Source organism: Coregonus clupeaformis, chromosome 29 (genome assembly GCF_020615455.1).
Source record: "Coregonus clupeaformis isolate EN_2021a chromosome 29, ASM2061545v1, whole genome shotgun sequence".
In the NCBI taxonomy this organism is placed as follows: Eukaryota; Metazoa; Chordata; class Actinopteri; order Salmoniformes; family Salmonidae; genus Coregonus; species Coregonus clupeaformis.
The window spans coordinates 6,684,170-6,700,622 of NC_059220.1; the positions used below are offsets into that span (position 1 = coordinate 6,684,170).

Here is a 16,453-nt window from a genome sequence, read left to right on the forward strand (position 1 = left end):
GTGAAATGGATTTGACCTGTGGGGTGATGTTTATACAAGGTGGGCATTATTCTCTACTACGACCCCTGTGCCAGAACGCTGGTGAAGATGGGTTTTGTTATAATTCATCCCTCGTGAATGTACTCACAGATTATCCATTCTGTTGACCAGATGGTCGAGTGGCCGCTCTAGCAATGGAAATACATGTCCTTAAAGATGGGAGCATACATGTCCTTAAAGATGACAAGCACAGCCCCCCCGGCACAACTTCGATATAAAGTTTTTTTTTTTTTTCTGAAAGTTGCCGGGGTATCACGTGTCCTATTTATATCAGTACAACCTAAGCATTACGACACTTCTATTCGATCAAATAAGCCATTACATTTTTGGTTGACTAAATTCGACATGCTGGAGGAGACAGATTTTGGGCGGAGTTGCACCTCTCGCTTCGCCTCTTCCTCTGTCTGTCAAAACGCGAGTCAGTAAGGAGCAAGCCACTGAGTGTTAGCAGCTATATATATATATTATTATTATTTTATCTCTGGCGTTGGCTTATTGACAAGCAGAACAATTTGTACGATAAGTATTTAACCACTTCTTTCAGATTTCTTGTCGATGAAGTTTTCAAGTATACGGAATTTTGCTACCCCAGCTAGCAAACGCGTTATCTCGTTAGCATTTTTGTGTGCGCTCGCTAACATAGCAAGTTAGCTAGCTAATCAATTACTATTTATTGGATGTCATGGCTTCAACGAATGACAGAGGAATTCTCTTATGGTTACCTCCACGGGTTAAAGAAACGGTTTGATCGGTGGGTGGGACTTGACATTTTAGACGTGCCTTGTAACGTCGCCCTAAAAGTGTTTGTTATTGTCACTGCTAGCTACAGTAACTGTAGCTGCTGACTAGCTAACGTTAGCGCATAGCTAGCTAAAACGGAAAACAACAGTTTCCCTCAACTAGCTACCAAGAAAGCGCCACAATGCATGACGCTTACGAACCGGTCCCTATCCTGGAGAAACTGCCTCTCCAGATTGATTGTCTTGCGGCCTGGGGTAAGTTAATATTGTCAGCAAGCTAGCTAGCTACAGTAGCAAGCTAACATAGCAAATTATTGTTGCCATACACTAGCTGACTAGGTAGGTACTAAGCTAGCTAGCTGGCTGGTTTAAGCTAGCTAGCTGGCTGGTTTGTTTAACAGATAACCAACTGATAACTCTCGCCAGCTAGTTGTAGCAGATTTAACTTGATGAGTTTTGAGTTGACAGACAATTGTAAACAAAGCAACCCTGTTTTGCACCTGGTCGAGAACTTGGGAGGGTTTTTTGTTGTTTTTGTTTGTAGAGACGTCCTATTTAATTGATACCGTTATGTTATAATGTCGCTCAGTGACGTGTGTTCCCTATGTAGTGCACTACATTTTGGGATGTAGTCATACTTATTGACCTTCTCTCCCGTATCACGTAACAGAGGAATGGCTTCTGGTGGGGACTAAACCAGGCCATCTCCTGCTCTACAGGATAAAAAAGGATGCAGGTGAATAAGAGAAAGACATCTGCTGTCAGTGTCCTGTGTCCCTGCCAGTGTCCTGTGTCCCTGCCAGTGTCCTGAGTCCCTGTGTCCCTGTCAGTGTCCTGTGTCCCTGTCAGTGTCCTGTGTCTCTGTCAGTATCCCTGTCAGTGTCCTGTGTCCCAGTGTCCTGAGTCCCTGTGTCCCTGTCAGTGTCCAGTGTCCTGTGTCCCTGTCAGTGTCCTGTGTCTCTGTCAGTGTCCTGAGTCCCTGTGTCAGTGTCCTGTGTCCCTGTGTATTTGTATGCGTGTCCCAGGCCCTGTCTATTTGTATGTGAATGGTTGGCGTCTTAAAGCATAGTTTCCAGTGTCATTTTTTGTTGTTGGCTATTTCCTCATTCCTTAGCAGGTGTTTCAAACAAGGAAACATATCCTATCTCTCTTTCTTCCTCATAGGTACCAACAGGTTTGAGGTGACTCTGGAGAAGTCCAACAAGAACTTCTCCAAGAAGATCCAGCAGGTACCATTTAGTCATAGTGAGGATGAGACTTCACATTCTGTTGACGTGACAGTCGTTTCTAAATGAGGTTATGTCAGATTAAAGAAATATAGTAGCCACTCCGTTGTCCTAGCCGGGTTCAGTTGCTGTCATTGTGAAGCCAAGCATGGTATGATAATGACTGACGAGGATTTGGTGTGTGTGTGTGCGTCCTGCGCTAGCTTAGCACCATTAGCTTCCTCCCTCTCTATGAGTACAACTCAGGGTAAACTGTTCATACCACAGCTTGAACACGTGACCGCCCACTTGACAACGTATCAACTAGTCGCGCCACCAAAAAGGATCCTCCTCGATAGCCCCAACTGGCGACATTTCAAGCTGTGGAGAGAGCGTACAGCCCGTCCTTATATCCGTTGCACTGGCTTGATCACAAACAGACTTGCACTCAGGCTACCGTTGTCCCGCTGTCCAGTTCAACCTCCTCTTGTCTCTCCTTCTCTCAGCTGTTTGTTGTGTCACAGTACAAGATCCTCATCAGTCTGTTAGGTAGGTGAAACAGATTCTCTTCAGCAAACAAGCAGACATGTTGTTTACTTGAACATGTGGTTGTTAATCTCAGTAATCCATAGGTCATATGTTTTTTTAATATTGCTTTACTGGGTGTGTGAACCCTTCTCCCCCCTACAGAGAACAACATCCATGTCCATGATCTGTTGACCTTCCAGCAGATTACTGTGGTCTCCAAGGCCAGAGGGGCAACGCTCTTCGCCTGTGACCTGCAGGTGAGATGACAAAGTGACATAGTTTGTAAATGTCTTGCCGTGAACCAGTGAATTCTATTTATCTGTAGCTCCTGTAAAGATATCTCCTGTAAAATCTGTTTCCCTGTGACAATGGACAAATATATCTTCTTCTTCTTCTTCTTCTTCTTCTTCCCGCAGCAGTCCCCCTCAGGAGAGGCCCAGCTGAGGATGTGTGTTGCTGTGAAGAAGAAGCTTCAGCTGTACTACTGGAAGGACAGGGAGTTCTATGAGCTACAGGTAAGACAGGGAGTCCTATGAGCTACAGGTAAGACAGGGAGTCCTATGAGCTACAGGTAAGACAGGGAGTTCTATGAGCTACAGGTAAGACAGGGAATTCTATGAGCTACAGGTAAGACAGGGAGTTCTATGAGCTACAGGTAAGACAGGGAGTTCTATGAGCTACAGGTAAGACAGGGAGTTCTATGAGCTACAGGTAAGACAGGGAGTTCTATGAGCTACAGGTAAGACAGGGAGTTCTATGAGCTACAGGTAAGACAGGGAGTTCTATGCGCTACAGGTAAGACAGGGAGTCCTATGAGCTACAGGTAAGACAGGGAGGGAGGTGACATGGGGAGGGGAGGGATATTGTTCACCAAAAGGTATTAACCCGATAAGTGTTTTTGTTGTTGTTTGTGTGTCAGGGAGACTTTGCTGCTCCAGACATCCCGAAGTCCATGGCCTGGTGTCAGAACTCCATCTGTGTTGGCTTCAAGAGGGACTACTACCTCATCCGGGTCAGTTCGGCACATTACCAGAAAAACAGTCCACTCTGTGTATTTTAATGTTTTGCTGCAGACATGACAGAATGAAGTTCGACGAAGATCTATGAAGGTCTATGAGTCACAATGTTGCAGAGTCCTTGTTACCCTTCGGCCTCTCCTGGGTTGTGTTCATTAGGGCCATACTGTATCAAAACGTTTAAAAAAGGAAAACCAAAATGAGTGTTTTTGTCCTTTTTTTTTCTTCCATTTGGTGCCTAATGATCTCTCCCCTGGCGCGTCATCTCTCTCTCTCTCTCTGTCTTTCGGTGCCCTCCAGATGGATGGTCGTGGTTCCATCAAGGAGCTCTTCCCCACGGGGAAGCAGCTGGAGCCACTGGTGGTTCCCCTGGCTGATGGGAAGGTGGCGGTGGGTCAGGATGACCTCACAGTGGTGCTCAACGAGGAGGGCGTCTGCACTCAGAAGTGTGCCCTCAACTGGACCGACATCCCCATCGCTATGGGTACTAACACTAACTCACTCCTTTTTGTTTACGTTTGTGTAATACCTGCAGCGTCACAAATAGAACCCTGTTCCCTATATATGGGGCCTGGTCAAGGGATGCCGACCCGCCCGTTCCCTCCGACCCTGTTCCCTATATATGGGGCCTGGTCAAGGCAGGTGCCATCCCTTCCCTTCCTGTCACATTTACCTAGCAGAGCCATTGGGACGCCAGAATACTTTCTGTCCTGACAATGCCAAAATTACTTTTACACGCTAAAACTAAGGCAACCGTCCTGCCCTTTTTGGTCTCTATAGTAGATATTTTATATAATGGGTCAAATGACTCTTTATTTGTTGTCTATAGACTCAATTGTAGTGTGATATGGTTTGAAAACTTGATGGTATCTCGAGACAGTTGCTAATAGTTTGTTTGCAATACTCCCTTCGTCCAGCAGGAGGCAGACTGTGTGGTGTTTGATGTTCCTATTCCTTAGTGGAGATTAGTTTCAAGTTTTAATGTCATGTGCACAAGTACAGTGAAATGCCTTTCTTGCAAACTCTAAACCCAACAATGCAGTAATCAATGTCAATGTAGTACTAAAAATAACACAAGGTAGAACAAAAACACACAAGAAAGTAAGAAGCCAGGGTCAGTTCCAATACCATATTAACAATGTGCAGGGATACTGGAGTGATGGAGGTAGATGTGTATAGGGGTCAGGTGACTATATACAGGGTCAGTTCCAATACCATATTAACAATGTGCAGGGATACTGGAGTGATGGAGGTAGATATGTATAGGGGTAAGGTGACTATATACAGGGTCAGTTCCAGTACCATATTAACAATGTGCAGGGATACTGGAGTGATGGAGGTAGATATGTATAGGGGTAAGGGGACAGGGATACTGGAGTGATGGAGGTAGATATGTATAGGGGGTAAGGGGACAGGGATACTGGAGTGATGGAGGTAGATATGTATAGGGTAAGGGGACAGGGATACTGGAGTGATGGAGGTAGATGTGTATAGGGGTAAGGTGACTATATACAGGGTCAGTTCCAATACCATATTAACAATGTGCAGGGATACTGGAGTGATGGAGGTAGATATGTATAGGGGTAAGGTGACTATATACAGGGTCAGTTCCAATACCATATTAACAATGTCCAGGGAGACTGGAGTGATGGAGGTAGATATGTATAGGGGGTCAGGTGACTATATACAGGGTCAGTTCCAGTACCATATTAACAATGTGCAGGGATACTGGAGTGATGGAGGTAGATATGTATAGGGGTCAGGTGACTATATACAGGGTCAGTTCCAATACCATATTAACAATGTGCAGGGATACTGGAGTGATGGAGGTAGATATGTATAGGGGGTAAGGTGACTATATACAGGGTCAGTTCCAGTACCATATTAACAATGTGCAGGGATACTGGAGTGATGGAGGTAGATATGTATAGGGGTCAGGTGACTATATACAGGGTCAGTTCCAATACCATATTAACAATGTGCAGGGATACTGGAGTGATGGAGGTAGATATGTATAGGGGTCAGGTGACTATATACAGGGTCAGTTCCAGTACCATATTAACAATGTGCAGGGATACTGGAGTGATGGAGGTAGATATGTATAGGGGTCAGGTGACTATATACAGGGTCAGTTCCAGTACCATATTAACAATGTGCAGGGATACTGGAGTGATGGAGGTAGATATGTATAGGGGTAAGGTGACTATATACAGGGTCAGTTCCAGTACCATATTAACAATGTGCAGGGATACTGGAGTGATGGAGGTAGATATGTATAGGGGTAAGGTGACTATATACAGGGTCAGTTCCAGTACCATATTAACAATGTGCAGGGATACTGGAGTGATGGAGGTAGATATGTATAGGGGTCAGGTGACTATATACAGGGTCAGTTCCAGTACCATATTAACAATGTGCAGGGATACTGGAGTGATGGAGGTAGATATGTATAGGGGTCAGGTGACTATATACAGGGTCAGTTCCAATACCATATTAACAATGTGCAGGGATACTGGAGTGATGGAGGTAGATATGTATAGGGGTAAGGTGACTATATACAGGGTCAGTTCCAATACCATATTAACAATGTGCAGGGATACTGGAGTGATGGAGGTAGATATGTATGGGGGTAAGGTGACTATATACAGGGTCAGTTCCAGTACTATATTAACAATGTGCAGGGATACTGGAGTGATGGAGGTAGATATGTATAGGGGTCAGGTGACTATATACAGGGTCAGTTCAATACCATATTAACAATGTGCAGGGATACTGGAGTGATAGAGGTAGATATGTATAGGGGTCAGGTGACTATATACAGGGTCAGTTCCAATACCATATTAACAATGTTCAGGGATACTGGAGTGATGGAGGTAGATATGTATAGGGGTAAGGTGACTAGGCATCAGGATATATGATAAACAGAGTAGCAGCAGCTTGTATGTGAGTGGGTGTGTAGAGTCAGTATAAATGTATATACTGTGTGAGTGTCAGTGTGTGTGAGCGTGTAGGGTCCTGTGAGCGTGTAGGGTCCTGTGAGCGTGTAGGGTCCTGTGAGTGTGCATAGAGACAGTGGAAATATATAATACAAAGGTCAACTCAGACCCTGTAGTCATTCTGTTAGGTATTTAGCAGTCTTACGGCTTGGGGCCAAAAGCTGTTCAGGAGCCTGTTGGTGTCAGACTTGATGCGCCGGTACCGCTTGCCGAGCGGAAGCAGAGAGAACAGTCTATGGCTTGGGTGTCTGGAGTCTTTAACGATTTTCCGGGCCTTCCTTTCACACCGCCTGTATAGAGGTCCTGGATGGCAGGCAGCTCGGCCCCAGTGATGTACTGGGCTGTCCGCACCAACCTCTGTAGCACCATGCGATCCAGGGCGGTGCTATTGCCGTACCAAGCAGTGATGGAGCCAGTCAAGATGCTCTCAATGGTGCAACTGTATAACTTTTTAAGGATTTGATGGCCCATGCCAAACATGGGAAGGGAAGAGACACTGTCGTGCCTTCTCCATGACTGTGCGCGCGTGGACCATTTTTTAAGTCCTTAGTGATTTGGACCTCCAAGGAATTTGAAGCTCTTGACTCGCTCCACTGCAGCCCCTTCGATGTGGATGGGGGCGTGCTCGCCCCTCCGTTTCCTGTAGTCCACGAAGAGCTCCCTGGTCTTACTGGCTTTGAGGGGGAGGTTGTTGTCCCGGCCCCACACTGCCAGGTCACTGACCTCCTCCCTGTAGGCTGTCTCATCGTCGCCGGTGATCAGGCATACCACCGTCGTGTCGTCAGAAAACTTGATGATGGTGTTGGAGTCTTGTTTGGCCTCTCAGTCGTGGGTGAACAGGGAGTGCAGGAGGGGACTAAGCACACACCCCGGTTGGGTCAGCGTGGCGGAGGTGATGTTGCCTACCCTTACTACCTGGGGTCGGCCAGTCAGGAAGTCCAGGATTGCAGAGGGAGGTGTTCAGTCCCAGGGTCCTAAGCTTGGTGATGAGCTTGGAGGGGACAATGGTGTTGAACGCTGAGATGTAGTTAATGAACAGCGTTCTCACATAGGTATTCCTCTTATCTAGGTGGGTGAGGGCAGTGTGGAGTGCAATTGAGATTGCGTCGTCTATGGATCTGTTGTGGCGGTATGCAAATTGGAGTGGGTCTAGTGTGTCTGGGATGATGGAGTTGATGTGAGCAATTACCGGCCTTTCAAAGCACTTCATGATTACAGATGTGAGTGCTACAGGGCGGTAGTCATTGTGGCATGAAGCCTTAGAGTTCTTAGGAACAGGAATGATGGTGGTCATTTTAAGACGTGTGGTGATTACAGACTGGAACGAGGAGAGGTTGGAAATTACAGTGAATATGGCTGCTCTGAGCCCCTGGGATACTTGCCATATATGCTGCTCTGAGTACGCGCCCTGGGATACCGTCCGGCCTGCTCTTACAACGCGCCCTGGGATACCGTCCGGCCTTGCCTGCGCCTGCTCCTACAACACGCCCTGGGATACCGTCCGGCCTTGCCTGCGCCTGCTCTGAGAACACGCCCTGGGATACCGTCCGGCCTTGCCAGTGAATATGCCTGCTCTGAGAACACGCCCTGGGATACCGTCCGGCCTTGCCTGTGAATATGCCTGCTCTGACAACACGCCCTGGGATACCGTCCGGCCTTGCCTGCGCCTGCTCTGACAACGCGCCCTGGAAAACCGTCCGGCCTTGCGAGTGTTGACCTGATTTTTAAAGACCTTACGGCCTCGAGAGCGAAATCACCCAGTCCTCCGGGTCGTTGGGGGCCCTCAAGCGTGGTACGGTGTTGTTATTGTCGACGCGTGCATAAAATGCATTGAGTTCATCTGGTAGAGTGGCATCGTTTGGGCAAGATCACGGCTGGGTCTTCCTCTGTAATCCGTAATGGACTGTAGCCCCCAGCCACATGCAGCGGGCGTCGGAGCCTGTGTAGTATGATTCCACCTTGTTCCTATATTGTCCTTTTGCTAATCTGATGGCTCTGCGGAGGTCGTAGCGGGACTTCCTGTACTTGTTCCTGTCCTCCTCAGCCATAGCCCTGTCCTTAGCTTAGCGCCAACCAGTGTTAATCCCAGGCTTTTTATTGGGGAAGCAGCGAACCTTCACTGCGGGGACAACGTCAGCGATGCATTTCCTTATGAAGCCGGTGACTGAGGTGGTTAACTCGTCGATGTTATTGGCGAAGCAGTCCTGGAGCATAATCTCTGATTCTGATTACCATTTCTCAACGGAGAGAGTCACATACTTCCTGTTTGAGCTTCTGCTTGTAAACAGGAAGTAGGAGTACAGAGTCACGGTCTGATTTGCTGAATGGTGGACGAGGGAGGGCCTTGTATGCTTGCTTGTGGGTAGAGAAACACTGGTCTAGGACTCTATTGCCCCTAGTGGTGAAGGAGATGTGTTGCAGGAAGTTGGGCATTTTTAATTTAATTTTTAATTGTACCTTTTATTTAACTAGGCAAGTCAGTTAAGAACAAATTCTTATTTACAATGACGGCCTACACCGGCCAAACCCAGACGACGCTGGGCCAATTGTGCGCCACCCTATGGGACTCCCAATCATGTCCGGTTGTGATACAGCCTGGAATCGAACCAGGGGGGTCTGTAGTGACGCCTCAAGCACTGAGATGCAGTGCCTTAGACCACTGCGCCACTCGGGAGCCCAACAAGGAAGGCAGCCTCCGGATGTAGCCTATCTTTTCCTACTTGTTTATAGCCTCGTACAGTTCCTTAAGTGCCAGCTTGTTATATGTCTTGAGGTGGAATGTACACAACAGTCACGATAACAGCTGAAAACTCCCTTGAGAGGTAGAAGAGTCGGCATTTGACCATCAGGTATTGCAAGATGGGTGAACAGTGGGTCGAGACTACCACTGCGCTCGAGTCAGAACACCATTTGTTGTTGATGAAGAGGCATTGATTTCCCTTGATTTCCCTGACTCTACTATCCTGTCCGCTCGGTGAATGGAGAATCAGAGGTCATCCTTCTATTGGTCCTCTGTAGCTCAGCTGGTAGAGCACAGCGCTTGTAACGCCAAGGTAGTGGGTTCGATCCCCGGGACCACCCATGCACAACATTTTTTTTATGCACGCATGACTGTAAGTCGCTTTGGATAAAAGCGTCTGCTAAATGGCGTATTTTTTTATATTTTTTTTTATTGGCCAATAGAATGGAGGGAAGAGCTGGCCAGTTCTACCTTCGCCTTAATCTCGCCAGGATCCCCCCTCTCTTGCCTCTGTAACGCCAGCGTTTCCTATTGGATGCCCTGGAAATTGGTTCGGAATTACAGAAGGAGACCAGGGCAGATGAGTCGAAGTTGAAGCTGGAATTGGGATAAGTAACTGCTGATCTGATGTTCATAAGTTATTGTCGGTTATAATAAATCATAGCAGATACATTTAGTGAAAAATGAAGTAAAAATAAACACCAAAAGAATCACAAAACGGCCAATGTTTGGTCGGAACTCACATAATGGCTGCCGTACAGCATGGCGCCGTCTTTGGATGGGTTTTGCAGGGCTTGAATTTTAGACAGGGACTCCTTCTTCTTCTCCTTCTTCAGAGTGCTGCTGTTAACTCTCCTCCTCTCGTAATCACTCTCTCCCTCACTTAAAAAAAATAAAAAGATCCTTTTTTAAACTTTGTTTTTTTGTACTGTGTCTAATGCCATTACCTCACAGTTGCAACACAACACATACAGGAGCACTGCTGTAATCTCTTGTTGACTAGACTGTGGAAACATGAGCATCTGACTAAATTATGCCAGATTTTAGTTTTGGTTTAACCAAGATTGCTATGTTGTCCGTTTTAGTTTGGCAAGTCTAGCTGTGGAACACAACGTGGAGCTGTCTTTTTTGGCCTGAGATGCCACCAGTCCAGTTTTCTAATGAGACAAAGAAAATGAAGTCTCTCTCTGTCTATCTGTATCTCATGGTAACAATCTGACAGGGGGAATGAAGTCTCTCTCTGTCTATCTGTATCTCATAGTAACAATCTGACAGGGGGAATGAAGTCTCTCTCTGTCTATCTGTATCTCATGGTAACAATCTGACGGGGGAATGAAGTCTCTCTCTGTCTATCTGTATCTCATGGTAACAATCTGACAGGGGGAATGAAGTCTCTCTCTGTCTATCTGTATCTCATAGTAACAATCTGACAGGGGGAATGAAGTCTCTCTCTGTCTATCTGTATCTCATAGTAACAATCTGACAGGGGGAATGAAGTCTCTCTCTGTCTATCTGTATCTCATGGTAACAATCTGACAGGGGAAATGAAGTTCGAAGCTACTGAGGTTTCAATTCAAACAGCAATTTCCTCATTTAGTATGATCCGACTGATCGTGTGGTTTTGGCAGGAGGCAGGGCAGGAAGAGGACTGGCCAGCTTCGGCCCCTAACCCCCCCATATCTCCACACACACACACTTCCTACTCATCTCTGTGCAAGACTGGCTAACTAAGAACTTGGATGATATGGGATCCCCCCCCGTGATCTGTCAGTCTGTCCCCAATCCCCAGGCCAGTGTGAGGCGCTGTGAGCTGTAGAAGGAGTTGTAATGTGTCATTCCACCACAGCTGTAGATGTCCGGCTAAACTATGATTTCCTGTGTGCCCTGCTAGCCCCAAGGTCTCCAGTCTCTACACAGACTTACAGATAGAGCCTGTTGTATGGGCTTTGAACCACTAGAACCGTGACTTGAGGATGCATATTTTAACATTCTGATCCCAAAGTTGTTTGTTTCAGTAGGTCCCAGTGCTTTGTAGTCAGTGTTGGGTAGATACCTGGCTGTAATCCATTAGGAGTGTATTCTGTTGATAGTAATGATAATATCACATCAAGCCTCCCCTGTTCTTTTACCCACCTGTCTCTCTGTCTCTGTCTCTCTCTCTCTCTCTCTCTCTCTCGCTCTCTGTCTCTCTCTGTCTCTCTCTCTCTGTCTCTCTCTCTCTGTCTCTCTCTCTCTGTCTCTCTCTCTGTCTCTCTCTCTCTCTCTCTCTGTGTCTGTGTCACGAGAATTTTGTTATCTCCATGGTTGAAGTCAACTAACTTCTTAAATCTTTGAATAATTCCCAAAAGGTTGTAAATCTCTTAGTTTGAATAAATTAAAGAAAGACCCAATTCTGCAATGGTCAGCATGTTTATTCATGAGAGCGCTCTGCAACAAAATGGTCTTGCAATCTTTTTATATACACACACGTCAGAGGAAAAATCCCACCCTGCTTTAGGCGGCTGTATTTTTCCACCGTACACATCTTGTAAACTCACCTGGGTTTAGCTGATGTGGTTTTCCTCTGCTCTCCTGACCATCAGGTCACACACACACAGACACACGCACACACACACACACGTACACACGCACGCACACACACACACACACACACACACACACTCCTTGCTCGGGCAGGCTGCATTTTTTTGTTATCGCCGTCCTCACAATATTCTGCAAGCCTTTTTTTTCACTCCCCATTCCCTGTGTGTTTTGGGAACCAGTCTCCTGTTATTGGTTTCAATCGTTTTGCACTTCTGCTTGCCTAATTACAAGACACAAATACTCTGTTGCTGGGATATAAACACATTTGATTAACTCTCTAAGCTCTAGTCTACTAATTAGTCATACATTATTAGTTTAACTGAGGGAGTGACATTTTAGTCATATCTTACTCACACATTTCTTTATCAATCCACCCTTTGACTAAATTTCACACACACGTTTAAAATACATTCTTATCAAATGAAACACACAACAAGGCATACAACTTGTTTTGCATATTAAATGAATCACTAGTACAAAACACACTATAAAAATACAATTCGTCTTGCATTGCTACCAAATGTTACTTCCAACCATAACTCAACGCTCCTTGTTAGGATTTTCACTATAATTTTCATTGAAAAGATAATACACTTAACATCAAAAATTGTCTCATCCAATTTAGGTTCATCAGGGTTAAAATCTTCTGCATCGTCCACTAGAGCGGGAGGATATAGGTCGTCGTTCCATCGGTCTGAGTAGGGAATGGGCCCATCTCCAATGCCTTGCTCACCAACCCTCAGACACAGGGAATAAGACAACACCCACAAAGAATACCCATACAAGCTATAGCTGCACCCAGAATAGTTGCAACAATAGTTTTCCATTTACCAAACATTTCATCAACCCATCCAGTCAATGATGTATTCACCCCCCCCCAGTTCTCAGCCCATTCTTCACTCAATGCAGTGAGACCTGCCAGTGCTCTAGTTACTGTACCATCTGGGGCTGTATTGTTGGGGATAAACGTACAACGATGACCTCCCACCATCTTGCAAATCCCGCCCTTCTCTACTGAAAGCATATCGAGAGCCAACCTGTTCTGTCAGGCATGAGTGAGGTGGCGGATAGTTGGTCTATTCTGTCAGGGCATGAGTGAGGTGGCGGATAGTTGGTCTATTCTGTCAGGGCATGAGTGAGGTGGCGGATAGTTGGTCTATTCTGTCAGGGCATGAGTGAGGTGGCGGATAGTTGGTCTATTCTGTCAGGGCATGAGTGAGGTGACGGATAGTTGGTCTATTCTGTCAGGGCATGAGTGAGGTGGCGGATAGTTGGTCTGAGATTCCCTTCACTGCATCCTTTGTCTGATTAATGAACCTTTTGTTGATTGTAATAGATGTAATTAATCCAGTCAATATTTGTATTAATTGTAACCCACCAGAAATGTTTTGTTGTAAACCCTTCTCCAATTTGATCTGCGATTCGCATTACTTTGGTGTCTATAACATTGATAATCTCCGGGGGTCATGGTGAATTGGGGTGTCTTAACATTCTCTTTTTTAAGAGCGAATATTTTAATATCAGAACAATTAGGTGAGGTTTGGTTTGATCCCAAATCTATCACACAAGAGAACATGGTCTGAGGCATAGGTGCAGTTAGAAGGGTTGGCCTACCTGTTGAACAGGCATAGTTTGGCCCAACGCCCTAGCTGTGTAGTTCATCCACTTTACCCAGAAGTTCTCTTTTGAAATTCCTTCTACTTCTCCTTGGTTCATTTCCTGCATGAGGAAATGTTCTACCCTTGGTGGTTTAGTGCTATTTAGGATTCCTTCTGAGGGCCTTCCAAAGGGTGTTAGACTAGTTTTTTATTTTACATACCTCTGGTGATAACATTGGATCTACCTGCTGTTCTGTCCCGGGGGTGGAAGTTTCATTTCTCTCCTGAAAAATGAGCGTCCCACATGTATTTGCCCCGACATCAACACAGACCCAATAGTTCCTTGCTATGTCATCTTGCATAATTGACTTTACCGTTATCACCAGTTCCGTTTTGCATTTATCATGGGTTTGTTTAATTCCTCATCGGTGTGCTGCGTCCATCCCATTCTCATAGTATGTTCCCCAGGTATGTTTAAACACCTTTGCCCAAGGACATATGCTATCCCCAGTGCAAATGTATTTTCCATACCTTCTAGGACCTTCCTTTCTTGTACACGCCCCCCTCTTACCAATGCCCCCAAAGCCTCCTAACTCTTCATGAGAGAAGGCGAATGGTACTTTGAATCCCCCATCTTGTCCTAAACGGACTTTAACTATAAAATAATCATTCTCCCAATAGTCTTTCTTGGTTTCAGTATTTCTACGAGATCGAATCAGTGCCTTGGTATTATTTTGTTCATCATTTCCCTGTTTAGGTTGACCTGGATGAATCCATAATATGGTTAACAAGATGATGCAGCTCAGAGTCCCCCAAAATCCCCAAAACTGCCATCCCAATCCTGTCCCTGACCCACCTGCCTGGTACTTCCCCATACCCACACCTCTAGGAACACCCCACAGTGATGAAAGGTCGGGGTAGGGTTTCTTCGTTAACAGAGTTTACCCCCTAACCCTAGTGGTTCAGTTCTTCTCTTTAACTCTGTGTGTGTTCAACGGTGCTGGTATGTGGGCGTACCTTTTTGCAGTGGGTAACGTGGACCCAAGTGGCTCTCTCAGCTATTCTTACAGCGAAGGCAGTTACCAATAGGACTTGGTATGGTCCCTCCCAGCAGGGCTGCTTCCAGTCTTTCTTCTTTAAGGATTGGATCCACACCCAGTCACCTGGTTGGATAGAGTGGGTTACCTTCTCCTTTAGTTCTCCTGTGGGACACAATCTTTGACATACGGCTTTGGTTAACGAACAGTCTCCTCATATGTTCTGCCAATGTGTCTTCTGCCTCTGTCTGCCTGTTCAAGTCTACCTAACTCGGGCATTCTGTATGGTCTCCCAAATACCTTCTCGACGGGGGATAACCCATCTTTATCTGGGGTTACTCTAATGGTGATCAACACTATTGGTAGGCATTGTACCCAATTTCTTCCCTTCACTCCGTGATAACTCTATAAAATCAATTTCCAATTGCTGGACTGGATATTTTGCCAGGGGATATTCCCCCTGGGGTGCTCTCTCTACCTTGGTGATTATTCTGTGCACAGATGACACATCTGTAACAAAACAATGTTTTCAGTATGTCGTTATACCATAGGCCACAAAGTGTTTCCTGTTCCTGCTCTAACAGTGTTTCCTAACCTGCTCTACCATCCCCCCTATTGACACATGACTTTACCCATGTGTCAATATTTCCGCATATCAAAACGGTAACTTTAATAAAATAAATAATTTATCTTTATGCCAGACATTATCTCGCAGGATTGCCCCTTTCTTTTTTTCCACATGTTCAATTCTTTATCCTGTGTTCTTTACAGTATGAAAATGTATCCACTCACTAACTGTAAGACGCTCCGGACAAGAGCGTCTGCTAAATGACCAAAATGCAAAATATTATCAAGAACATAGGAAATGTCTGTTTCCCCGTATGTTGTTCCTGTCACCTTTCTTAATGTCATATTTCACTCATTTGCTAATATAATCCCTTCGTGTAAGTAAGCAGTGATATTTTGTTCCCAGGCATCTATTTTAAAAAAAGTTTGATACGTTGTCTCCTACTGTCCCTTAACATATACTGTAGGGGATTTCCCTCAATCCTGGGAAATAAAGAAAATTAAAAAACTCCTCCCTCAGAACACATCGGATAACTCCACGTTTCATTAAATTCACTAAACCTATAAATAACAAACCCATAACCACTTTCCGGTAATCTACTGATTTTAAACCTGTTGCATTAATTTATTAAAATATAAACGTATTGTTTAATAAATCCATAACCTTCGAAAAATGTTTACTACGGCATCAGCCTAATAGTAAAAATGATCTCCCATTGTTCAACGTGAACTGTCTGCATAACTCACTGTTGTATAAACAAACTGTTCAGACATCCGCTTCACATTTCCCTCTGCTTCGTTTACTAAATCCTGGCATTAGTAAATCCTATCCACACACCACCGAAAATGAATAACATATTTGCATACACGTAACTAGAAAGCATGAATTGAATACCATTCTTGCTTAAACAATGCAATTCAACATTTCTCATCACCCAATTTCTATTACCTTTTTTTTTTTTACACAGGAAATCCTCTACAATCTCTACCCTCATCTAAATCTACCATTGGCTCTCCAATTCAATTTCCGACGATACCTAAACCGTGGATGTGCTGTGCTGATCTCCATTCTCAATGTTGACCCAATCAGTGATCCTCTTACCCTTGGATACTCACTGGCCCATGTCTTTCCAGTCCTCTGCTGGCTCCTTTGCGTGGGTGTTGTCATAGTGAAACCATTTCAATGCTACAGTTCTTTCTGTGGTTTTAAATAGTGCTTCCTCATAGATTGAATCTAGATCTGGGTGTTGGTTAAACCAGAGAGTACAGTGTAGGTCATCGGGGGACATTTTAGTGGGGCCTGGTACCACATCATCAGCAAGTTCCATTAAGGTTCGGGGAATATCAGTTACCCCCTTAACAAGTCTTGACTATACCAATAACATGGTTCCCCCTCCCCACAGA

The 16,453-nt window shown here is 45.3% G+C and overlaps 1 protein-coding gene across 3 annotated transcripts in view; it reads left to right on the forward strand.

The window, feature by feature from the left end:
- Positions 1-387: 387 nt before the first annotated feature.
- LOC121544529 (vam6/Vps39-like protein) overlaps positions 388-16,453 on the forward strand; it is a 64,500-nt gene continuing 48,434 nt past the window's right edge. Inside the window, exons 1-8 of one of the 3 annotated variants that reach the window (XM_041854466.2) lie at positions 388-1,034; positions 1,450-1,515; positions 1,944-2,008; positions 2,491-2,533; positions 2,675-2,769; positions 2,929-3,027; positions 3,432-3,524; positions 3,829-4,012. In XM_041854466.2, coding sequence (XP_041710400.2) covers positions 962-1,034; positions 1,450-1,515; positions 1,944-2,008; positions 2,491-2,533; positions 2,675-2,769; positions 2,929-3,027; positions 3,432-3,524; positions 3,829-4,012 — 718 coding nt within the window. In that variant the 5' untranslated portion in view covers positions 388-961. The remainder of the gene's footprint in view (positions 1,035-1,449; positions 1,516-1,943; positions 2,009-2,490; positions 2,534-2,674; positions 2,770-2,928; positions 3,028-3,431; positions 3,525-3,828; positions 4,013-16,453) is intronic. The other 2 variants (XM_041854469.2, XM_041854467.2) reach the window with 2 other exon arrangements.